Source organism: Stylophora pistillata, chromosome 1, assembly GCF_964205215.1.
Source record: "Stylophora pistillata chromosome 1, jaStyPist1.2, whole genome shotgun sequence".
In the NCBI taxonomy this organism is placed as follows: domain Eukaryota; kingdom Metazoa; phylum Cnidaria; class Anthozoa; order Scleractinia; family Pocilloporidae; genus Stylophora; species Stylophora pistillata.
This window is the reverse complement of record NC_142519.1, coordinates 54,441,587-54,466,792: the sequence shown is the minus strand read 5'-3', so window position 1 is coordinate 54,466,792 and position 25,206 is coordinate 54,441,587. Positions and strand designations below refer to the sequence as shown.

General features: G+C 38.9%; 4 protein-coding genes across 4 annotated transcripts; all 4 read right to left on the bottom strand.

Moving 5' to 3' along the window:
• Nucleotides 1-12: 12 nt before the first annotated feature.
• LOC148743135 (putative skeletal organic matrix protein 5) lies at nt 13-4,221 on the bottom strand. Its single transcript, XM_088762968.1, has 2 exons — nt 1,880-4,221; nt 13-1,508 (listed from the first exon to the last, which is right to left on the bottom strand). The coding sequence occupies exons 1-2, from the start codon at nt 2,030-2,032 to the stop codon at nt 975-977; spliced, it is 687 nt and encodes a 228-aa protein (XP_088619094.1). The 5' UTR covers nt 2,033-4,221; the 3' UTR covers nt 13-974.
• Nucleotides 4,222-10,303: 6,082 nt separating this feature from the next.
• Nucleotides 10,304-13,293, bottom strand: LOC148743134 (ryncolin-2-like). Its single transcript, XM_088762929.1, has 4 exons — nt 12,970-13,293; nt 11,936-12,050; nt 11,083-11,836; nt 10,304-10,986 (listed from the first exon to the last, which is right to left on the bottom strand). Exons 1-3 carry the CDS (start codon nt 13,291-13,293, stop codon nt 11,421-11,423), a joined length of 855 nt encoding a protein of 284 aa, XP_088619055.1. The 3' UTR covers nt 10,304-10,986; nt 11,083-11,420.
• Nucleotides 13,294-15,449: 2,156 nt separating this feature from the next.
• Nucleotides 15,450-18,712, bottom strand: LOC148743133 (uncharacterized). The gene is made up of 4 exons (XM_088762978.1): nt 17,948-18,712; nt 17,286-17,359; nt 16,764-16,833; nt 15,450-16,104 (listed from the first exon to the last, which is right to left on the bottom strand). The coding sequence occupies exons 2-4, from the start codon at nt 17,328-17,330 to the stop codon at nt 15,866-15,868; spliced, it is 354 nt and encodes a 117-aa protein (XP_088619104.1). The 5' UTR covers nt 17,331-17,359; nt 17,948-18,712; the 3' UTR covers nt 15,450-15,865.
• Nucleotides 18,713-18,950: 238 nt separating this feature from the next.
• LOC148743132 (microfibril-associated glycoprotein 4-like) lies at nt 18,951-25,052 on the bottom strand. The gene is made up of 4 exons (XM_088762886.1): nt 24,448-25,052; nt 22,924-23,038; nt 22,417-22,828; nt 18,951-21,043 (listed from the first exon to the last, which is right to left on the bottom strand). The coding sequence occupies exons 1-4, from the start codon at nt 24,766-24,768 to the stop codon at nt 20,809-20,811; spliced, it is 1,083 nt and encodes a 360-aa protein (XP_088619012.1). The 5' UTR covers nt 24,769-25,052; the 3' UTR covers nt 18,951-20,808.
• Nucleotides 25,053-25,206: the final 154 nt, after the last annotated feature.

The following is a 25,206-nucleotide window of genomic DNA, read 5'->3' as shown; positions in this document are numbered from 1 at the left end:
ATTGTCGCAAGATTTTATTATGATGCATAACCGACAACTCTCATCTGTGATATGACTCTCGTTTATATTACAAAGCATATGGAAACTGATAAATATTCAATAACCTCGACACCTTAATGGGAGATTAGATAAGAGATAAGGTAAGATAAGAGAGCCTTCCGTATAGCACACAAAAAAAACAACGTTAGACATAGCCTGTGCTGCTACTCCCACAAATGGCATTACTTCTTTTGTAAAGTTTAAAATATTAGATAAAAATTTGGAAGCCGGTTACTTTGACCTAAGATTGCAGGTGTGATTGCCCTCGATAAGTAATTGTCAAGCACAGTTCAAATGTTATACAAAATATTTAACTTTTCTTTGCAGGCTCATTGTATACCTAGTGATTTCGTCACTTACTTTTTTTGCACTGGTATCGACTACACAAAGGATTAAAACAACGATTAGAATTTGGAAAACAGCTCCAGCCACTGAGGAAATTAATGAACCTTTTGGTTCAAGAAATGCAATCTGGAGTAATCTCAATGGCCTTTATTTCCGTGATAATCACTCCACTTTTAAGAATCATGGAGTCAACTGCTTACACTTGAGAGGATATCGATACTCACTTAGACGAACGTAATTGAAATTAAAGCAATATTAAGAGGTATTAATTATTGTTCTGACCATTTCTTTGGATTATATATTTCCTTGCGGGACACTCTTCAATCAGTTTAGATTTCCAGTGAGGAGGTGATAGTTTCGAGGAACAACATTTGCTCGAGGATGTATCTGACTAACTAGTTTGTGGACTTCTACCAGGGTATTTTCAACAATCATGCCCTCTGATATAATCAATCTATCTACCTCAGAAGTGCTCTTAAAATTTCTAAATATTGCGAATGTTTCATGCATAAGGTAATGGAAAGAAGAAACAAAATGCAGTTTATTAGTTAATTATTAGCGTTTCTGCACTTAGTTAGCGAAGCACGAATTTATTTAACAAGGATGTAGCCGTTGGCTTTAATGTGCTTCGCTCCGTTGTCTGGTTTGAAAGCTCCTGCCTCATTTCCACATGAATTGGTACCATCCATTCCACCTCTAGTGCCACCCGAACCAAGTCCAATCCTTGAGTTACAGGAATTGCAATCTTTTTCGTTGTTACTGATAATTCCAATTCTAGTCAAAGCCGAGTCGTCTTTTGCGGTTGGATACTCCACATTGAAACCTTCCATGTTGCATTCCTGCTGAAGAGAGGATTCATCGATAAGCGATTTCCATTTGTTTCGACCAAGAGTTGTCGGTTTGTGGATATTTTCTGCATTTAATGAATGCAATGAGGTTGCTTGCAAGTCGATAGTTAGCCATTTTGTTAGATCGCCGACCCTCATTCCAAGGAAAATTTGAGTGAAATTATTACTCCAGTAGCTCGGCATCTTTGTTTCCTCAAGGTCAAATCCAGTTGTGCCCGAAACTTCGCTAAATGTGTTCTTGTCGCTCCAGTAGTTTGAACGGTACGAGAAGGTATCCTTTCGAAGAAACACAAGATTGTGTATAAACCTTATTACTCGATAATGCAAAGTAAAAACAAATACATTTCTTCATTTAGAGACCAAATTTTTTTTGTTTTCATTTGCTTGTTTTTTCATTTCTTCATAAATAAGAACTTTAAGATATTTGATGAAATGATACATGTCGTTGGATTGGTATTACGATTTGGCGGATGGAAACAATATCGGTGGGCGACTAAATTAATGGGGACAAACAGTTTTCTGTGTAAGATGAATTCGTCAAAATGTTTCACAGTGACTGAAACTCGAAAGATATCAACATTTTCAATCATTTGTCACAACGGATATAATGGGAAGTCAACGAAAGGGAAAATGTTTCTTGTACCAACCTTGTTGCCATCAATCTTCATGACTAGCGTCCAACCTCCTCTCCCACATTCAGGAATGACATCCATATGACAATAGGTGTGAGCTACCCCTCCCTGCTCCGTTTTGAGATAATAAGCACCACTTCTAGGATCTCTGAAATAAGACATACTCATGCCTAAAATTGTATTTGGAGGATGAAATGGATATTACCTCACTTTGGACAACTATCATGAATGGTCGTAGCTACAGTTCTACTCTTTTGTCTCTAGTTGTCGTGTTGGACAATTACTTTTAGTTCTTCCAGCCCTTTCAATCGTTTTTCAATCATTCTCTTACTCCCCGCAAATGTGAATAAACTTACGGTCTGTTTGCTAAGATATCTTCACAGGAAATGGCTGGATTCTCTGCTTCATAACTTTTAGGTGCTGCCACAGCTTAGGAAAAACATTTAAGAGAGAGAGATATTAATCTCGTTACCCTTAATATGACCTCCCAAACCTTCCCTTGTTTGATTTTCTCTTTACAGTGTCTAACACAGACACTTTTACGCTATAGAATATCCTTAAATCCTTAAACGCTTAAAGATAACATGCACCCTCGGATATTGTACGTATCAGTCCAAAGGTGTAAACTCGAACCAATCTTTGTAATGACAAATCTCATTGAACAAAAGAAGAGGAGTTTCTACTGATACACCCTCTTCTTATAACTGCACGAGTAGTATGTAGTATCTCTTTTTATTCTTGCTGCGATGAAAGGTGTTGTTATATTGATGGAGAAGTTCGGGCAGGGCATCGGTATATTTCAAGGTATTGGCGGCAGTGAAATAGCGATACAGTTTAGATTTTAAGGTGCGAGTGAATTGTTCGGCGATACTCGCTTTAGCATCTCCGTGCGTGGAAAAATGGTGAATGTGTTGTGCGGTGAGCCAAGCTTGAAAGGTCTTATTGTAAAATTCTTTTCCGGCATCTGTTTGTAATTTCTGGGGTTTCCTGCCTTGTTTTACGATTGTGGTAAACGCGTCCGTCACCTCTTTCCCCGTTTTCTTTTTAAGGGGCACAGCCCACGCATATTTGGAAAAGGCATCTACCACGATTAAAATGTAGCGGTTGCCTTTATTTTCTTTTGCAATCGTCTGTACTTCGATTAAATCGGCCACCCATTGTTCATCAATGTCAAAGACTACCACGGGTGCAAACTCTCCTCGGCGACGCCGCGGTTTGTGAAGGGTGTAGGCCAAATTTCTTTCCAATTCTTTTTTGGCGTGAGATAGGGGAATTTTTTGGGCTTTGGCATACGGTTGAATACCTTCTAGACTCCCAATATGTCCAGGTGATTCGTATTCAACGCATTCAGTTTTTGTCTTGAACACTGCTTTCCGTAATAGACTTTGAGAAGTATTAACGTCATCCACACTTTGGCGCAGTAGTAAGTCGTCCAATACTTACAAAGGTACTGCGAGTACAGTTCACGATACACTCTATATGTATATTTACCCCGATACCATCTCATGAATAACATCAAGTGAGACAGTCTTTGCGACAGGGAAAAGGTGGTCTCACTACGTAATTGAACAAGGTAACTTCGCATCCATGAGGAACCCACCCATACGATATCCGACTTTGTTTGGTCGTGTATATGATATTTTTTATTCTCCGACAAAAGAAGGAGAGTAGAGAGTAATGAACGTAAAGTAGTTTCTACCACAGAGACATGTTAAACACTGATGAGATTTGTCGACGCCTTTTCTTATAGTGATTCACATTATCGACGATCCCTTTCAAAGCTTGTTTTCCTAATAGGGTACCGAGTTTTCCGAATCCGGGCGCGGGACCCGATAAAAACATACTGGCTGTATATGCTATCTTATCGGTGAGAGAAGGGCCTTTTCTAAGCCATTGATTGACTTTTCTGATAGAAGCACCCCCTCGTTGTTTTTTCTTAGATTTCCTTTTTCTTCTTCTTCTGCGTTTCCCCATGATTCGAATAAAATGACAGACAACTCTTTACAACACCCCTTTTATTTATACATCCATTCAGATACTTCTAAAATATCACTACTTATCTAAGATGTCTTCGTACAAGTCTAGATCGCGGTTAATACATCGTAATTCGTCTTCGGTGACGTTTAACCTACTGGATACTTTCTTAAACTTGGAAAATCCAATCAACTGTGCTATTTCAAAGATGTCCTCCTCAGTAAGTTCTTCCAGCTTAGTCGCGTTACCCATGGAATAGGCTATTTCTAGTCCCTCTTGACGATCTATAAAAATTAATCAATCAAACTGCTACACACGTGTTGACAAAAAAAAAATTCAAGTCGTCTCGTAACATATGTCCTACTTGCACTGTTACGGTGATCAAATCTTGGACCTCGGTGGTGTCCTGAGTCACAGAGTCTTCAGAAAGAAATGCAATCAACGGGTGAGAATCGCCATGTTTCTTTCTTTGGGGAGGAATCGCCACCACTGAAATAATTTACAATAATTTCTACGACATCGTAGATACAATTGATTGAAATTTTTTTCAGACTTGCCCAATGTAGGAGTCTCGCTGCACTCGCAGTTCATAACAGCAATCTTGTCGATGGTAAACCACTCGTGACCCTGCCTGCGGCATTGGTCGTAGTAGGTACTGAAATCCTTCAGATCCATGAAGACTGGACAATTAATTGTCGATGGGATAGGTGAGGTAGACGTTTTGTATCCATTCTTTCTGGGAATGTACTTCATCCATTCCCACGTTATGAATAAGACGGGGGTAGCAGACTCCTACATCGGCCAGTAATTCCTCCAAAGTACCATATTGAAAATTACCTGCTTCGGATATCTCGCCTTCCTTCATGACTTCCTCTTTCCTCTGTACTTGGGGTGGTACTTGCGGTTGTACCTGGAGGCACTCTTGCACGTACTCAGGTTTAATCGAGTCCACCAAAGTAGCGAGCTGTCTCAACGGTTCTTCTGATGTCAATTCAGGGTTTGAGAAGCCCGAAGGATGCAATATTATAATAGGGGTCTGCATGACTGGCACTGAAGAATTCAAATCCAGGAAAGATTTTTGACATTTTTGTTCTTTGCCCAGTTTTCCTTCGGTCCTTCATTCTTAGAATGCACTCCGTCTATCATGACGGGACCGGGATGATTCTTCCTCCATTCTTTCTTGAATTCCAGTAGTCCTTCTTTCTTGACTTCTAGTAAAACTTCTTTTTTGCCGTAGGGATGATTTCTCTTGCCTTTGACTCCCTTGATAAGTTTCTTCATTGGTGTTTCCATCTTGCACATCTGAACTGCTGCTTCTAGACTGTGTGAAGTGTTGGAGTCGCTCTAGCTTTGTACACTCGAGAACAATACCTCACTATTTTGATTGACAACCATTGTTTTACAAGAGACGCGACGCTAACTAAAAGAGACGCGACGCTATCTAAAAGGGACGCAACGCTATCTAAAAGGGATGCGACGCAATCTAAAAGAGACGCGACGCTATCTATTGTGTGATTTTCCTATATATCGACTGGTACTGGAATGACACATGTCTCATTCACCATGAACCCTACTTTGGAAACGAACCCTAAACTTGGCGTGCTAGCGATGGATGAGTTGCTAGATGTCATGGAGTTTCACTCTGACGATGATTCCTTGAGAAGAGTGATTCGAGATGCCGAGCAGTACTCAATCGACTTTGCACTCGACAAGAACGATTACGATAGAAGAACCTGGGAATTACGCACTAAGGTGATGCAGGCCTTCTTGGACTTTGTGCGATACCATCACAAGAATGACATATCCTCTTGTAAGAAACGTCTGCTATTCACGGATCAAGAAACCTCGCCTACGCGTGATTGACAGCTGGTTTTTATAAGACACTACTGCTACCTACTCTTTTAGGCATCTTTCTAGACGCTTTAGGCATCTTTCTAGACGCTTTTAGGCATCCTTCTAGACGAAGTCCTGTCTTGTGTAGATGAACAAGCCAAGATGGATGATCTTGAAAAAATCAAATCCCGCATTCATCATTCCATGCTGTGTGATTCCTACGGTATCGGTGAAGACGAGAAACAATTCAGTAAAGTCTACAACGATATGATGACAGCTTTCCTGGAATTTGTTCGTTATTGTGAAGATAAAGCTCTCCCTAGAGATTCGTCTGACTGCAGTACTTCTGACGACGATGAAGACCGGTGATTGACAGGCTACCTCTCTATTAAAAGACCTCCCTCACAGAACCACCTATCATTTCAGAACAGACAGAGCTTACTTCAACGTGTTCGAACATTTGGAAGACAACCCTAACTGGTCTGGAGATACTTTAGATGACTTACTACGCATCGTAGAGAAAAATGCAGACTATGATGACTACTGTCGAATGCAGAGGCATGTCAATAGCTACATACAAGCCTATGAACCTACACAAGTAGTAAACGACGATGATAAATTGTTTAAACTGTAGGCAGATGTCATGAAAGCTTTCCTCACTTACACGCAACATTGTGAACAGCTATACAGACATCGTTTGGCAGTCGAACAAAGCAGCGACGAAGATGAAGTGTTTGTGACACCCGAGAAGAAAGAGGACATTAAGGAACAGGAAACCACTGATCCTTTTCCAGAACATTTAATAGCCATTATGAACTCTTAAACGCACATTGTATGTGGACACGTGACGTGACAATAAAATTTGTTATATGCAAAAACAATCTTGTACTTTATCCCTTCGCTATCTTGGATTTCGTTGTTCCCTCTGTACTTTTTTGTACGGTTATTTTTAAAAATGTGGTGCAGAAAACCCCTACGCACGAACCTACGCGATATCTAACCCTAGCCCCCAACAACCCTAAACCCCAAGCCCTACCTCTACAACCTATCCCTAAACCCCTCATGCATCAACGCGGATTTAATTATACCCTAAAAAACCCCTCGTGCACTTACGCGGTATGAATATTTAATTAGACCTCACTCGGCCGAATCACTTGAACCCAGACCTCGCGGTTGTTTCCATAAAGGCGCCACAAACTACTTGCACGCAAGTCAACTACAAGGATTTTTGGCTGAAACATTCTCTGCCACACCACACGGAAAAAAATCCACGCTAAAGCAAAATGAAAAGGGTTCAGCAATTACAATCAACTTTTCTTTTCAAGTCTTATTCATATTGGTAATACCTATCTCACATGTTTTTCCTGTAAATCCACGTGGACAAACACACCGGAAACTGTTGTCGACAGCAAAGTTTGGTATGCAGGTTGATCCTTCTGCACAAGGAGTACGACTTCATGGATTCTGTAATTGTTAAGAAGAAAGCTTTGTTTAAAATCTATCAACAGTGATATCAGTTTCATTCTGGCAAACTCTGACGGCATTAAGCAAAATAATGTTTCAAGAGACTGTAAGAACACAGATAGAATATGTATCTGTACCATTATTAATGGAAGAATGAAAGATAGATAACAAACAAGTTCTTTAAAGATTGAAGAATATTTGAAAATGCAGTTCTTCACCTCCGTTGCATAATAAATAAAACTTTCTGCCGCAATGAGACTCTGTGGATTTTGTTTTTCGTCTGTATCGCTCAATTCACATTTCCACGTACCACTAGCACCGTTTGGGCTGACGTTGATTGATTGGCAGACTTCATCCAAAAAACAGTGAATCTTACAAATCTCTTGGTCGTGCACATAGAGAGTCTTGACGACATGTCCTCGCAAAGCCCTCCCTTTTATAACGGTTGAAAATTCTTTGATCACGCAACCCTCTGGAAAAGAAGGACTAAATATTCAATTTCTCTAACATCACTTCTAACTGTATTTTTGCTTATATCCTATTCTTCAATTTTGGTTTATTTCCAAACTCTCTCCGGTCAGTTCCACAAATTTCGGGAATGGCGGCTTCTACTTTTCTTTCTATTTTTACCAACGCGTAAGTTGAACAGAGACATTATTGGCAAGAACTGAAATCGAATCGTAGGGTATCATAAGATAGCTAGTGAATATCAGCCTATTCAATTTCAAGTAGATATGAAGCCCTATGTTTATAAACCATCTTCAAGATATAGCGGCTTATTTCCAAGAATTAAAGTGTCTATACGGCCAACAGGGTATTTACAGTTTTGGTATGTATTTAACTCGTAAAAAGGCGCAACTGTGAGAAATCTAGCAGTACGTATTGCGGAGCATTCAAATCCTACTCACACCTCTGAACCCGCAAAACACTTGCGGGAAAATCCATCACATTCTTTCACTTGGCGTGTTCCCTCCTCAGCAGAAACATTACACAAGCGTAGGATCTTCGAGGGGCTAATGATCCAACAATTCCGCCCCAGTTTAAACAAACAAGTCATTTCTTATGTCTCCAAACTTTTCCCGTCGGGAATCACATAAGATATATATGTATGTACAGACGGTCAACACTTTCAACCCTGATGATGACAAACAGCCGAAAACGTTTGGTTTTAACATTTTAATAATTTTTCTTAATCTTTTTAGCCTTGTATATATAATATCTTTTTTTAAGCGAACATTATGGACATAAAAAGTTATTCTTAAATAAAAATTGAATTCTGACGAATCTTCGCCGGGAAACTTCTCGCTTGGCCACACCCATTGAAGGTGACCGTAAGTCGGGGCAAAAAAGAGATTGGGTTCAGAATGGGTCGTGACGTCAAGTCAGGAACGCGCCAAATCCCGCCAGTGGTTCATTTCACTGTTTTTTTTTAGTAAGGTAAAGAGTTTTCGGCGACATAAACTTGCCCGATAGATGTGTTGTAAAAGTATTGCGGTTGTCAAGCAAAGTAACAACACGACGCTCGAGACACTCCTGGAGTGACGTCGCTCATCGCCAATCTTCCCTTACGCGCTCAACTTCATTGGGCGTGGCCGAAGCGGGAACTTTAAAGCCCGATTTTAGGGTGAAAAGGCGTCAGAATCAAAATTTTTTTTGAGAATACTTTTTTACAGGTTAAAGAGATACCAAAACAATGAAAACCCTGTTGGCCGTATAGACACTTTAAGTTTGTATTTCGTTTAGCATTTACACTAACAACGCACTATACCCTCTTAGATCGTTGAAGTATGACTAATCAGCAGCGGCGTTGTTTAACCTCGTATCACCATCAATCAATAAATATAGATGAAACTTCCTTATTCATTGGCCGTTTTTCACTTTGACAAGTAACATTTCTCCCTCTTTTTGCATGTACTTTGCGAAGGAAAAGGTGTTATTCTATTTATACTGTGTAAAATTTGCACAGGGTGACTTAGCCTTTTCATTCATGTTTAAGTCACCGTATTATGCGGAATGCTTGGAATATGAGAACAATGCAACTGTTCGTTGCACCATCAGCGATCAATTATCGCTGAATGTTTTGAGAGAAGATGTCAGCATCCATTAAACAAATTTGAAATATTGTGGCAAGTCGCTGAAAATTCGTTTTCTCTCCTACTTTCATAGGTTGTAGCCCAATATGTCCTAATGATTGTGGTGTAGCTTTTTGTGAAAAAATATTTTAGTTTTCGAGAAACGATTTTTTTCGTTCGACAGCTTTAATATGCAAATTTTCATCGTGAATATTACCCGAGTTGTGTGACCTCATGTAACTAATACACTCCACCTCCGGTATTTCTGCCAAAATAATCCTTTGTTTTATCATCTAAACTTAATCCCCTGTCATTATTGAAGGTGGCAAAAAAAAAAATAATTTTTTTTTTGGTGAATAGTTTTGTCCGACATAATTTTTCTATGTCGAAAAGTAGCATCCAGACAAAGACAGTTTCGACAATGACCGATATGACGAATCTACTGAGCTTCTAGCTCTTAAGAGACAAAAGGATGGCTATGAAGTTACTGTAAAGATTTTCTTGTGTATTTGCGTTGTTCTATCTTGAGACGAACTTAAAGTCGGGCAAAATTAACTTGCTGGCGACCATGAAATATACATGGTGTGCCTACTTGTCGCCTCCGTTTACTGGCATAAATCACCACAATTTCTAAATAAATTTAATATAACATTCTTACCTTATTTAATTATGATTTTAGTGGCTGTTTCGATTATCATATTACTTTTGGGTTTTACTTTTTTCTAGCAGAAGCCCTGGTTTTGCATTGTGTTCTCCCCTCATATTATAAGCTTGTCACGCAATAATTGGTACCGACACAAATGAATATTTACCCTGTCTAAAGCATTTTGTTTATGTTGAATGGAAAATATTAGAATGTGTGCTTTTTGTGGTCACTTACCGTTGTTTCAGTGACAGCGAAGCAGTTAAAGCGGGTTGTTGCTTCAACGCTATCGAAATTTATAGTATACAGACAGGAGAGCAAAGCGAGAGGCTCTGGGAATAAAAATGTTACATGGATTGAGTTTTGTTCAAGAACGAGTTCATCCCGGTTGCCACATGATACCAGGGTAAAAATTTATTCGAAACGAGTAATTTTTTAACAAGTTTATTGGGGTTTTCATTTCAGAACGACACATTCATTCTGAGCGACCTTTTGTACCTGAATGATGTGAACGCTATACGACACTCATATCTGCAGAGAAAAAGACAGAAAAGGACATAGATACTTGTTTTTACAGGCTAAATTATCTCGCATGTAAACGCAGTACCTTAACTACTTTGCACTATCTGTTAATATTCTTTGCATTGTAATACCATCGAAACAATTATGTACAAATAAAACAAGACTCAGGATTTACAGGGAAAGTTCTCCACCAAAGATTCAATTAGCATAATATTTAGTCTCTTGCGCTTTACTTTAATAATGGAGATGTCAAGCTGAAGGGATGAACAGATATCTTGAAGGAAAAGGATGGAGAGTTTGTCCAATTTCTTGTTGGAGGCATAATCACAGAGGTTGTGATTGCCGTGCATGATTGGATGACAGATGGATATGGAATCCATGACGTCCTTCTGAAGATCTTGCAAGACCTTTTCTTTTTCCACAGCCCATTGGTCTTTCTGGGTTTCAGTTTCGACATTTTGAGTGTCTTTTTCTCTGCTGTCGTCCGCGAAGAAAAACTTGCTATTTGCTGAGATGTCAGGTATTCGTCTACTTTAAAAATTGGTTCGCCACCTGGGAGTCTTTCCTTTTCACGAAAATCGTCTTCTCATTCGTTCTTGATGTAGTTCATAATCCTGTTTAAAAGTAAAGGTACACAGTCATTTAAGATTTTGAAATAATTTTTCATCAAGATAAAAACGCCAAAATTTAAAAAAACATTGTGAACTCACCTTTGGGCTAGTACGAGTTTCGAAGCTGTCAATCAAGCACATATATCCATCTTTGACAGTTCCTTTACGATACGAAAGCCCCTCTTTGGCCCTTTCTTCCGTAAAATCACGTAAAAATTACCGCCTGACATTTTCACTTTCTCTTCGGCTGACAAAAACGCTGATTTTGGAAATAGTTTAACATTTTCGACGTCCATGCCTATAACTGACCTCGCAGGTCTTGGAAACTTCAGAAAAGCTTGACCCGATAGCCTTGCTTTCGCGTACGCTTATATAAGGAACCGCTGTCCAACTAAACCACGCACGCACAACGCTATTTGTCCACATTAATGCCTTTCTTACTTATGGAATCTCAAAGAGTCACCAACTGTGCCACTGTATCCTGCAATCAAAAGCCGGTACTTCTCAGCCTTGTCTGCTACCTTCAAAGTCGTGTACTCAGCGTAGGTGACGTTGCCATCAAAGTCTTCCAGGTCAACTCTCAACATGACGTCATCAGCGGCTGTGAAACGGTGAATGTTGTCATTTCCAAGCCAGAACTCGCCATTCAGATTTCCAAAGCCTTTTTTGTAGGACTCCCATCCAAGATAAAAGTCAACAGAGCCGTCCAAGCGCCTTTGCAAAACGGTCCAACTTCCACCGTCCGTTTTCATATCGCACAACACTTGTATTGCTTTGCCGCCATCTGGATTGACGGTAAACACCCCACTCGAATTGAGACCATCTTGGAATAGCTGAGAGCAGCTTCTCGCTTCTGTTGGCAAGAAAACGAAGAGAATTTAGAAATTGATTTTATAGATAATTAAACAATAACTGATGTCGAAACAACAAAATATCTAACTCCTCAGCTTACTGCAGGGTTTTCCCGTATAGTCATCGTCACATTTGCATCGTACGCTGCCATCTTTATAGTTGGGAATGCAGATTCCTTTTTTGCCGCATTGAAAACTGTCTTCCTCACAAGCACTCTTTGAAGAAAAAAATCTTGGATTAACTATTTTTATTCCCTAAATATGAATTATAATAGTTCGAATTAGAGGCTTTTAAAGGACAAGTACGGATTCTTTTGAGTGCTTCTCAAACTTTCTTCAACTGATTTTAAAAAGAGATGAAAGGAATCGACATTTTTTTCGTCGATGAAACGTTCCAAAAGGTTGAAGCCGGGTAAAAGCGCGAAAACGCTCTCGAGCAAGATTGATGTCAACACCAAAATCAATATCAGTTCCAAAGGCCTTTTGAAGAGCGTTTTTTCCGGTTATTGTCTGGGATCTTGATTTTCATAGTTAGTTTGCATCGCTGCGGTGTCTTGCACCGCACAACAGTAGGGAATATCTGTCACATTTCGCAAAACATTGAGAAATAAAATCTTCATCTAATGGTAAACGAGGGCAGTAACCTTTGGTAGAATCGAAGAGAAAGCCCTGTCCACACTAACTGACGGCGGACTTTTCCTTTTCTCTAACTTTTTTTTCCATTTTTCATTTCATTTCCTGTTCCCAATGAATTTTTGGACTTTGCTTTTATTAATGTAAATTCATGTTCCCTGCTGTGGTCGCGAAATGATCTTTCTTGCGAGTTTCAATGAACATAGCCTAAATGAGGCGTGGAAACTGTAAACAGGACCAAAATGATACAAATATTAAATATTAATAACTCGGAAAGCTCTAAAAATTGTACTGTTTGGCTTTGTTTACAGAAGGAAGAATTTTTAATCTATAATCTTTTTACCGATAAGTTCAAGGAAAGTGAGTGGTACAACTTGAAAAATTGTTGAGGCATAATATCAAATCAGAGAAGATTTTTTATGGGAAATAAATGCTTGTCTGAAAACTTCTCTTTTTCTTTTCTCACTTGTATTTTCCTCCATTATGCCCAATTTTGCAATACCTGTATTCCCCTGTAGGAAAATTCGTCCTCTTGAATAAAATTTTCTAACGCAGCAAATCGATCAGAGTCGCTTAGCTGACATTTAAATATCTTCCCATCTTCCGCCGGTCCAAAGTTGTAAGACAGACAACGGCTTTCGTCCACACATTGCCACTGGCATGTGTCTTCTGAATCCACTTTTGTCTCTTCGATAACCCGCCCAATAAGCTTACGTACTCTGATCTCTGCCACAAAGTTTACAGCATGCAAATCTTTTGTACTCATCCGACCAAGTCCTGATACCATAGCTGTTGGCAAAGAGACTGAGAACCAGAACAAGAACATATTTTGTATCCCGTTAGTTCGATCTTAACACAAAGTTCGACTTATGCGTTATGAATCCCTTATTCTAATTCCGGGCGGACCCACATGATTTATTCATCGTTGACACAGAGATTGAGATCGGAACAAAAACATGTTTTGTTTTCGTTGAGTGGGATATTGACACAACGTTCGGCATATGCAATATGAATCTTTGACTATAAGTCCAGATTGCCTCACATGATTTATTCATTGTTATGATCTCAATAACTGCAGGTTCAACAATCATGTATATAAAAAACTCGAACTTTTCGTTTTTTAATCGACTTACAACGGTTTTCAAAGAATTCTCATAAGATTACGTTAGGCTACGCCCTTCTGTATACAGAAATTTGAACAAATGCATTTGAAAGAAGTGAGATCTCTCTCTAAAGAGAATAAGACATAAAATTGTGCTATGTTCGTGAATTTCCTAATTTGAGCAACTTATTTCATGAATATTAAAGCCCAGGATTAAAGGAAATGCTTCAACAACGAATTGGAGTAAATCATTCAAAGTGTTATTTAAATTTCAGCAACCTCCTGATTAGAAAAACGTATTCCCTGCAGATATCGATCAGATATCAGCAATTTCACTGCAATTACAAGCTACATGTCAATGAACATAATCGGCTTCAAAATCAAGTCGATTACAGATGGCCAAATAACTTTTATCATTGATTCTAGAATTAAATTTTTCAACAACATACAAGGTTTCAATGTTGGTTTACGTCTCTACTCAATCTTTTTTTAAGGAAATCATATTAATCAATTACCGAATAATTTCGCTCAATTTGTGCTTTCTCGAATCTTTATCTGAATACCTATTCATAGTTCAGTATTATGCACTTCTGTTTTTCTGTCCCGATTTATATTTATATTTTAGAGGTGGCTTTAATTTCCGCAACATTCTAGGTGTAACTTGATTAAAAAAAAAAAAAAAAACTCTTTTAACTAATTTGGGGTACTATAAACGAAACATATTAATTAAGAATCCTTTCCCCTCTAAAATAATTTTAGGGGGTCTAATAATATTATGATTTTGCGAGACCATACTCACATGTAGCATGGAGCATGCTCCTTATACCTTTAAGTGCAGGTGACGTTGAAATTTTATCTCGCTTGAAATACTACAAAAAATGCATCTAATTTTAACAATACAAGCTAGAGGTAAGGGAGCTTGCATGTAGCTGGCTGTCACTAGAACGGAGTATTCCTCGCATCTTTGGCCTTGTGAAATCAATCAAAAGACATATCAGAATATCGGAATAACCTTGACGCAATTTTTATCTTCAGGTAAGAGTCGAGTGTTCAAAAGTAAGGATTATAGCATTTCCAAAGTAAAGCGCGTGTTCTGATTGGTCGATTCAGTGTCCACTATTTGGCCATAGGTGTACGCTGCTGACGTGAGCAAATGCAAGGACCAGTTTCCGAGTGCTTTTTTTCTGGTCACTTGAGATTTCAGTGTTAAATAAAGGGGTACTCCTTCGCCCCAATGTATCAATGTTATGTTATAAAACAAATGGTAAACACCATAGTGTACAATATTGAGTTATAGATGCACTTGGGAGGTTTGCTCAGCGATCAAGAGGCTAGAGTCGCTGTTGGCTATTGCCTCGTGCGACTCTTACGCTTCTTTCGTGCTTAGCAACCTCCCGCGTGCACCATAACCTAATAGTGTACGCTGCGGTGTTTACCATTTGTTAATTATTGTCTGCTATCGGTATAATAGCTATTTTAATAAACATCTTCTTACAAAATGAATCAAATTACGTCAGTTATACGTGAAAGTTTTTTTTCTCAAAAATGGCATTCTATAGATAAGGCACCTATACTATAGCGGTAAAGCAAGCCAATTGGCTTTGAAAGATCTTTTTACAGATACTTGGACTTTATCAACGCCAATAATCGGCTTTGCTACGTTGTATTGAAACGAATCTTGTTCCTCTTCCAGACAATGTTCATTTTCTTGAACAATTACTGTTACAGTACCAATACACAGAAAGAGTGCACAATTATTGTTTATTCATGATATGGGATCAGAGATTTAAGATAATAATAATAATAGCAATAATAATAATAATAATAATAACAATAATGAACTAAAATTTATATAACGCTTATTGCAAGCCTCTAAGCGCTTAACAATGTTTTGCGGGGGACTTAAGAGACTGCTTGCAGCAGTTAACAATTTTTTGTGGACTAATTTTTAACAGATGCCCCCAATTTCAGTGAACAGGCCAGACCACAACACCGGGAGCTACGCGTACGTTCCCTACTCTTTGAGATAAGTGTGTGGGTTCTTTAACGTCCCCTGCTAACCAGTACAGAGAATATGCAGGAGACGGGGCCTACGGTTTTTCGTCCTTATCCAAGAGTTCTAAAATGTATAAACATTTGCAGATATCGTAGCAAAGGCAGCACATTTCCTCACTTATTTTAAGACCCTGAGTGTTGGTCCGAACCCTCGGCCTCATCACACGGCAGTTCGGCGCTCTACCGCTTGAGCTAACCAGGCAGATTTAACTTTGTGCGCTTAAGTGAGTATTGAAAATTTTTAAATCGTTTCCCATAAATTCCGTGGACGCGTAATGTAAATGCCACTGTGGGATACCGTTGAGATTGGAATGATGGCAAATATTGTTCTGAAGCACCATGCAGTCCAAACGGTCCAACCTGCACCGTCCCTGATCATGTCACACAACACTTGGGTTGACTTGCCACCATCTGGATTGATGATGTATACGCCACTGGAAACCCAACCATCTCGAAGCTGTTCGACGTAGCTCCTTCGTTCTATAATTGTAAAAATGGTAGGGGAAAAAGCCAACAAATAAAAAACAAATAAGAGACCTTTCTTAATTTATTTCCATGCCTTAAAGGGAATCTTAAATGGATTTTTTTTTGTCAAAAGGTCAAGTTTTCTCGGTTTTGCTTAGTTTTGTTTCGTTCTGATTTTTTTTTTCCATCCACTGTAATAATAAGTTTATGGTTCAATTATTTTTCTTTGGGTTCTCCTTCATCTCAGGGGGCAATGATACAGAAAAAATTCTAATTTCAGTCGCCTTCAGTTTTCAGGTCACAAGGAGCCAAAACAGTCTTCTCGGGTACAACCGAAGAAAACAAGTATTTGCCGCTGACCGCTAAACCTCCTTCACTCATTTTGAGTTCCTGGCAAGTCTCCGCGGGCAGCTCAGAAATAAAACTAAGAGCGACTGGAAGAAAATAGCCTTGTAAAAGTTGTATTATGTGGCTAATGTATCATAAGCTATGGATTTTATTGGTTGCATGGCGGAAAAAGCTTCTCAATTAATTTTCAAGCAGTAAAATAACGAGAAGAATTATATCAGTCAAGGAATATGGTTTGATTGAACGACAAATTCCTGAAGCCAAAAGGATGCGAAATGTATGGAAGTCAGAGGAGAGAATTTATATCTAGGGCTTGACTGACTTACCTCTGTTAAGATCTCGTTTGAATACCGTTCGAGGTTCGGAACATAATCGTCGGGCCTGGCCTCCTTGGTGCTATTATTTAATTCACAGAACTTTTGGGTAAAAACGTTGTTGAAACTTTGACATCGGATGTCAGTGATACACTCACGGTAACAAACGTCCCCAGGGCAGCTCCCGTGATCCTCTTAAAGATGTGACGTTGGAGCATCATACCAACTTTGTAGACACCCCTAAATTTAGATTTCTACATCGAGTCAAATAAAAATCGCTTAAGAGCTGAATAGATCGCTCATGGAAAAAAAAGAAATGAAATACGCGATGGCGCTCGATCGGTGCATTACCATTAGCTGCTAACAAATGCCATTGAGTTGCTTTCCAGTTCTAAAATTTAGCATGTGCCGAGTTCATCCCGCGGTCCTCAGTTCTGCAGCTTAGCTTACCTTGGCAACTAATGATGCTCGCTTACAAAACTGTTATCTCTAAATAAATAGCGTTTTAAATAGAAAAAAGAAAATCCTACTTACGTTTAATCTTCGTAATCTGCTCACTTTTTGTGTCTTGAACTTCATGTTGATACGGTCCAAACTGAGATATGTATCTACAAGGGAATGACTATTTTACCTCTGTCAATGAAAAGTAGGCGTCTGAATACATTGGTCCTGTACAGTGGTTAAAATATACCTTGCAAATACAAGAATGCTTACTAGTGGCGTTGTTTTTTATCAAGACCTTCGACGTACAGAGCAAGGTGAGCGAAATGATAAAATAGTCATTGGTAACCTCCTGGATAAAAAATTGCTATCGGGAAATCACTTCATCTATTCTGTTTAAAAGTTTCAATCAAAGTGACATCAAAATAGGAAAAAAGTTTTATCTCTAATTTTATGGGCTTCTTTAAAAGAAGTTATGTCAACAAAGAGTTTTCAAATTAAAGGTTTTTGTACAATAAAGCTTATCCAAGACAAGTAACGTCCTTTAACCGCAGGGGTCGAAAATACAATAAGGACTTTTAGCAGTAAGGAAGGCAACGCTAAGGAAGACATCCAATATTAAAAAGTGAATTTATGTGTTTAGGTAGCATTTCGCGAATGGGTGGATGTGTTTACCGTCCGTATGCATAGGACTGCTAAAAAAATTTACGAAGTTTTAAATCGCACGTGCTGAACTTTGGTTCTGCCCATCAGACCTTTTTTCCCCGCGTCCTCGTTGCCGTCGTTATCGTGATCTGCTTAAGGTCCGTAACATTGCTAATTACAACGTCTACACTGTTATAAATCCCTCTCTTTTCCGCTCCTATAAAGTAAAAGCTAAGATAAAAAAAAAAAACAGTTAAGAAATGATGACTCTATATTGACGGTTACACTGCATTATTGCCAGTTTCCATTGTGACAGTGAGCCGTGAAACATGCTCTGAGTTATTGAACCTGTAATTCGCCTCTGCATCTTAATTGAAAATTTCACTCGGAGATATGAAATGTCCTTTCCAAGCCTGAGGATGACATGCCTAGAGACCGTTTCTGTAAAGATCAAACAGCTTGCCTGAGAAAACTGTACGTATTTATTCATTTAAGGCAAGCTTTTCTTGCTTTTGTTGTTGTTGTTTTTTTTTAAGTCAAAAGCTCTTTCGAATTTCGATTCTAACGATTAGGTTGTAAAACATCTGCCGCTTTTGGGCTGAGTTCATTGAACATTTACCTTGTTTACCCCCTTATTACAAACTGGACAAGCTAATGTAAAAAAGTCCTTATTTGTGCATCACTTATTGGCTCTATAACGTTCCATCCGTTGCAATATTAATGATGGAAATGCGATGCTTAGCCCTTCTATCAGCTGTTCCTCGTTAGTTCACAGCATTCTGACCACTGTGATGACAAATATCGTTGTCAATAAGAGTAAAAATCACGCTAAACCACTGTTAATGCGTTAAATACCACACAAGTAAATATCTCCCGCGCTGATCGGCTTGCTCGATAGTCTAGCGAGTACCATTTACCTCCGAGCATCCGAAGAGACAAAATTGCGTTTCATGAGTTTAATTTCCGACCAATTTTTCGGTATATTGATAGAAATAATCTTATTTTTCGGTATCTTTGTAATATATACTAAAATAGTTATTCAGCTGCACTTCGGTAAATAATTGTTCTACGTGAAAGTTCCTCTTTTTTCTCAAAAATGGCATTGCATGGATAAGGCACTTGAAGTATAACGTAAAGCAAGCCATTCCGCTTTAAAGCATCTTTTTACAGATACTTGTACTTTATTAAAACCAATAATCGGCTTTGCTACGAATCTTGTTCCTTCTTAACACAGTGTTTGTTCATTGTCTCTAACAATGACTGTACCAGAACACAGAAAGAGTGCACAATTATTGTTTATTCATGATATGAGATCAAAGATTTATCTCTGTACTCTTAAGTGAGTATTGCAATCCTTTAAATCGTTTCCAGTAAACTGTATCGGCGTATAACGTATATGGCTCACTGTGATAGATACTTTGAGATTCGAATGATGGCAACTGTTGCAACACGAATGACCTTTGTTCCTCAAAGCACAGCGTAAAAGAGAGTGAAAAAAAATCACAGCTGACTGAACCATGAACTTAGTGAGAAGTCCTAGTCAAGTACTTATCTGTGCACCATTGCCAGCAGCACTCCACCTCCTTTCTTTTGGCAAGCGCAAAACTGCTATAAGAATTCGTTCTTTGTTGGGATAATTAATGCCTGGAATAGCCTGCCTAGTAAGGGAGAACAGGTGCACGCTAGATAACTGCCTCTATTTGGAACAAGACTTTTATAGACGTTAAGTGAACTTTAGAATATTCTTAGCTTAATATGTAAATGTCTTACAATTTTCAACCTATAGACTAATTGATATTGCATTTTAATATAGCTTGTAAATAGGTCTTAGATTGTACACGTCATTTACACTTTTTATTTATGGGAATTGTCTCGCACAGGCTTAAACTCTCGATTTCCATTTCAATAAAGAGGACTTTTTTTATTGTTATTTGTATCTCCTGAATAAATGATAAAATAATTAAGGTTAAGCTGTAATAAAAATTGTAAGGGAAATCATCCTATTCTTAGAAAATACTCCATACCCCATCAGTGGCTTTCCCATTTTGCCATTTAGTGCTTTTTATTTTTGACCCCAGAACTTAAAGAGCAGAGATTTTGATCTGAACAATCGCATTGTAAAGTCATAACTGGAATACGAATTCACTTTTTTTGAAAAAAAATTGCTACTTTGGTTGTTCTGATCAGAAGCTGGTATGGGGGACCACTGACGAATAATCCGTGCAGGTTGTCATGTTTATAATGTATCGCTTACGGGTGTCGCAGCCAGATAGCCAGGTAGAAAATAAGAGAGCCGAGAAGACTTTGTTAATCATAGAACCTATGTATATATAAAGAATAAGAAAGATGGTAAGTCTTGAGCCCGGTAAAGAAATGTAGAATGATGTTTTTTCGTCCAGCTACGAGCGTAGGACAAAGATAAAATTCTTAGTTCCCTTGAGGAATCGCGCTCCGATGCTCTACCACTGAGACAGACTCCATGCTGAGCAAGACCCATTACGACGCTCATATCTGACACGCGTCTTTGCATACTGCTAAGATCGGCAATGTACAATCGCCATAATTTGGATATATCAACAAAGTTGAAGTGGTAAATTGGCCACCGTAACGATTACAAAAACTGACGTTTCGAGCGTTAGCCCTTCGTCGGAGCGAACAAGCTGACGTTTCGAGCGTTAGCCCTTCGTCGAGCGAACAGGCTCGGTTAATTCAATTTTATTCATGCGTGGGATCAATGTGGGCAATCCCGAGCGGGCAAGATGGGTTCATCTTGCCCGCTCGGGTAGCCAATCAGAACACAGGATTTGCTTCATCTTGCCCACGGGCGCTGCGAGCGATGTAATAACAACACTTACAATGAATTGTATTGAAGCTATCGAAAAAGTTTAATTTAAAGGTGTCGTCATGCATAATTATTTACTTGCTAAGATAGTTTAGTTTCTTGATCGGGTACTCTTCGATAGACATCACCTTATATCTTGGTTTTTAATTTCATCCCGGTGCGTTTCAGTGAGTAGTAATAACCCCTGAAAGTTTTCCAGTTGACTCCATCAGCAAAAGAAGCATGGGGACCAGTAAGGTATAATCCATTCAGATTTGAGCGATGGCAGTTTTTGTACCACCAGGCTCCCTTGTATTGTTGGGCGCAGTTGGACACGTGTTGACCGAGATCATTGTCTTGATCTTTGGTAGAAAACTGCATATTGCTGAAATGAAATAAAATTTTATGTAAGCTTGTCTCTATCAAACTTAAATGTGTGGAGAATGTTTTCCGACAAAAAGGCTCTGCAACTTAGTCTGCTTTTAGGATTACGTGGAAAAATTTGCAGAGACAGTAGAGATAGACATCTACTGAGACAAATAGATGGACAAGGATTGATCGTTAACTTTATTTGTTTGCGATATGAAATTCGTTCAGTATATTTAGAAGTAAAATATCTTTGTAATCTCACTTATAAAATAATAGAAAACCTATCATGTCCTAAGGATGCATTGTCTCGTTAGAAAGCTATCATGATGAAATCTTCGTTGCAATTCACTTAAGGAATAGAATAAATATATGAAAATCATATATTTTGAACTGCGGTATTTGATACGTATGATGGACGATCCTCGCAGTAGATAGCGCTATTTGAGCAATAGCGAAATTCAGACCTGAAAAAAATCAGGCCTGTACGGGACTCGAACCACTGACCTCTGCGATACTAGTGCAGCGCTCTAACCAATTGAGCTAACAAGCCAACTGAGAGCAGGCCGTTAAGTTGATTCGTAATGAACCCGTGAAAGTGATAAATGAGATAGAATAAATATATGAAAATATATTTATTCTATCTCATTTAGCGCTGCACTAGTATCGCAGAGGTCAGTGGTTCGAGTCCCGTACAGGCCTGATTTTTTTCAGGTCTGAATTTCGCTATTGCTCAAATAGCGCTATCTACTGCGAGGATCGTCCATCATACGTATCAAATACCGCAGTTCAAAATATATGATTTTCATATATTTATTCTATCTCATTTATCACTTTCACGGGTTCATTACGAATCAACTTAACGGCCTGCTCTCAGTTGGCTTGTTAGCTCAATTGGTTAGAGCGCTGCACTAGTATCGCAGAGGTCAGTGGTTCGAGTCCCGTACAGGCCTGATTTTTTTCAGGTCTGAATTTCGCTATTGCTCAAATAGCGCTATCTACTGCGAGGATCGTCCATCATACGTATCACTTAAGGAAGCTACAGAACGCAGAACTTGGCCGGTTCACACAGAACTTAGCCGGTTCACGCTTTAGCTCCTCGGTATTAGAAAATTATTTTTAAAAAATTGGTGTGGGGCTGTGTAAGTGCCGATTTGTTTTTGGAAGGAAGTAATGTCATTTCGCAGTACTAATAGAGATCTTAGAATTTCGAGAGTCATACCGCGCAGTGTCTTCAACGGCCTTTGATGATTTCTTGTGCCAACCAAGCGCACGGAAAAGCTCATCGTTATCAAGCTCATTGCTTGTTTCATTTTAATTTCACGAAAATTAATCTTTTTAAAAATAGTCTGTATGTGGTGCTCAGTTAGTCCACACGAATGCCTTTCTTACCTTTGGTATATCATAGAATCACCAGCTGTGCCACTGTATCCTGCAATCAAAAGCCGGTACTTATCAGCCTCGTCTGCCACCTTAAAAGTCGTGTACTCAGCGTAGGTGACGTTGCCATCAAAGTCTTCCAGGTCAACTCTCAACATGACATCATCCGTGACAGTGAAACGGTGAATGTTGTCGTTTCCAAGCCAGAACTCGCTATTTAGATTTCCAAAGCCTTTTTTGTAGGATTCCCATCCAAGATAAAAGTCAACAGAGCCGTCCAAGCGTTTCTGCAAAACGGTCCAACCTCCACCGTCCGTTTTCATATCGCACAACACTTGTATTGCTTTGCCGCCATCTGGATTGACAGTAAACACCCCACTGGAATTGAGACCATCTTGGAACAATTGAGAGCAGCTTCTCGCATCTGTTAGGAAGAAAACGAAGAGAATTTTGAAATTTTTCTTAGAAGATGATTAAGCAGTGATTGATATCAATGAAATATCTAACACTTTAACTTACCGCAGGGTTTTCCCGTATAGCCGTCATCACATTTGCATCGTACGCTGCCATCTTTATAGTTGGGAATGCAGATTCCTTTTTTGCCGCATTGAAAACTGTCCTCCTCACAAGCACTCTGTGAAAAAATAATCTCTTAGATTAACTAATCAGTTTTCCTCATATGAATTATAATAGTTCCGAAAAAAACAAGGGGTTTACAGGACATGTATGGATTTTTAAGTCCTTTTTCAAACGTTCTTAAAATGATTTAACAAAGATATGAGAGGAATCGGAATTTTTCGACGATAAGACGTTCCAAACGGTTTACGCCGGATAACAAAACGCGAAAACGTTCTTGAGCAAAATTGATGTCAAAAAATAAGATCAAGGTTTGTTATTTAACGCAGGAATAGTGCCATCAATCGTGGACAACACCTTGCAACTTTCTATAGGGACTTCTGCAGGGTCCTTGTTCATAGATACATTAAAACATGGGTACTGTGTAACTTTCGTGAGGGGTTCAGCAGCGAATAAAAGCATGAAAATTTAAGGGACAGATGGACATTGATGATAAACCAGAAGGGTGAGGCTCATGTAGCCAAGTCAGAAGAGATTTAGCGAAAGGTTTCATAACATTTTCATAATCCCAAAGGCCTTTTAAAGAGCGTTTATTACTTCTTTACATCGCGTCTTGTACCTCACAACAGAAGCAAATTTCTGTCACAGTTTGCAAAACGGTCTCAAGGAGAGGAGTCGGGAGGAGTCAAAGATAAAGCCCGTTGCAAAATAATTGAGAGCAGATTTTTGCTTTTCTCTAACTTTCTTTGCCCCCTTTTCTTTTCGTTTCCTTTTCCCAATGAATTTTCGGACCTCGCCGTATCAAATGTAAATTCATGTTCCCCGCTGAGGTCGCGAAACGACCTTTCCCGCGAGTTCCAACGGACTTCTGGTAAACGAGGAGCGAAAACTGTAAATTTCTTTTCAGGCCGAGAACTACAGGTACGTTTTTCGAGAATTACCTCTACTCAATTTTTAAGGGATCAATAGAGTAGATAGAATTTTAATAGAACAGGATTTGTTGGATTTTGATGTAACTTGGGCAGAATATTCGTCAGATATCAACGCATCAACGTGTGTGAGGAATTTACGACGAAGTATGAGTACAACGGAAATATATTCCATCGTCCAACTTTAGAATAACATCACACATTTCTTTAGCCTATCATCTGTTGAGTGATGCTGTCCAGTTTGTTTAGATGTCCGCGATAACGCGGAGGCTGGTGATTCAGTTAAGCAAATACCGTCAGTTTTGTGTCAAAGGCTCGCGTGTGCCTAACTGTGGTTTGTTATTTTCAGAACCTATACTTTATAAGCTTAACAATACTATATAGTTTTGTACGGTTTCCTCTAAAGTAGAGCGTGCAAGACGATTTTCCAATGCCAGAAGATACCCGATTTAGTTGATAGTGAATAAAAGTTAATTTATTTCATTGAACAGTAACTGTCACTGGGACATTGTGATCGTGACAAGTTCATTTTGATTACCTTTATTCCTCTGTAAGTGAAATCATCATCCTTAGTAAAGTTAGCAAATGCAGCAAATCGATCGGAGTCACTTAGTTGACACTTGAATTTCCTTGAGTCGCCCTTAATGGTTCCAAAGTTGTAAGACTGACATCGCTCCTCATTCACACACTCAAACTGACAGGAACTTTCCGAATCCACCTCTGTTTCTCTTATTGGGCTTCCGTTCAGCTTTCGTCCTGTTATTTTGTCGGCAAAGTAAACAGCCTTGAAATTTGGTCCTGAAATACGGCTTATGCCATCCACAACGGCACAAAGAAGGAATAGTATGCAGAGATGCATGTTTAGTCTTCACCGACAGAAAGTTTATGCAGAAATTTTAAAACTTTGTTTTCAAATTTCTACTTATTGCTTGACTATGCTAGCAGGTGCAAAAAATTTGCAAATCAGTTAACCGTCAGCATATCGGTGTTTAATTTCCCCTTTTTTCACCCAGGCCCTGTTTTTGCGGAGTGAGGGTCAACTCAGTCGCCTTCTCCATGTAGTGAGCCTGGTTAGAACATAAAACGAGTTTGTTCACTTAAAAGAATGCAGCTCAACAAACAATAACATTATTCAGAGTGGTCGCGAAATACGTTTTGCCTGCTGAGTAATTAATTTTGAAATTGATGATAGAAATTCCAAGAAGACTAGAAAATATGAAACGTAAAATAAACCAAATACAACGGAAAGCTATCTAATCTATAACAAGATGGAGATATAGGTTTCGTTGACCAGAGT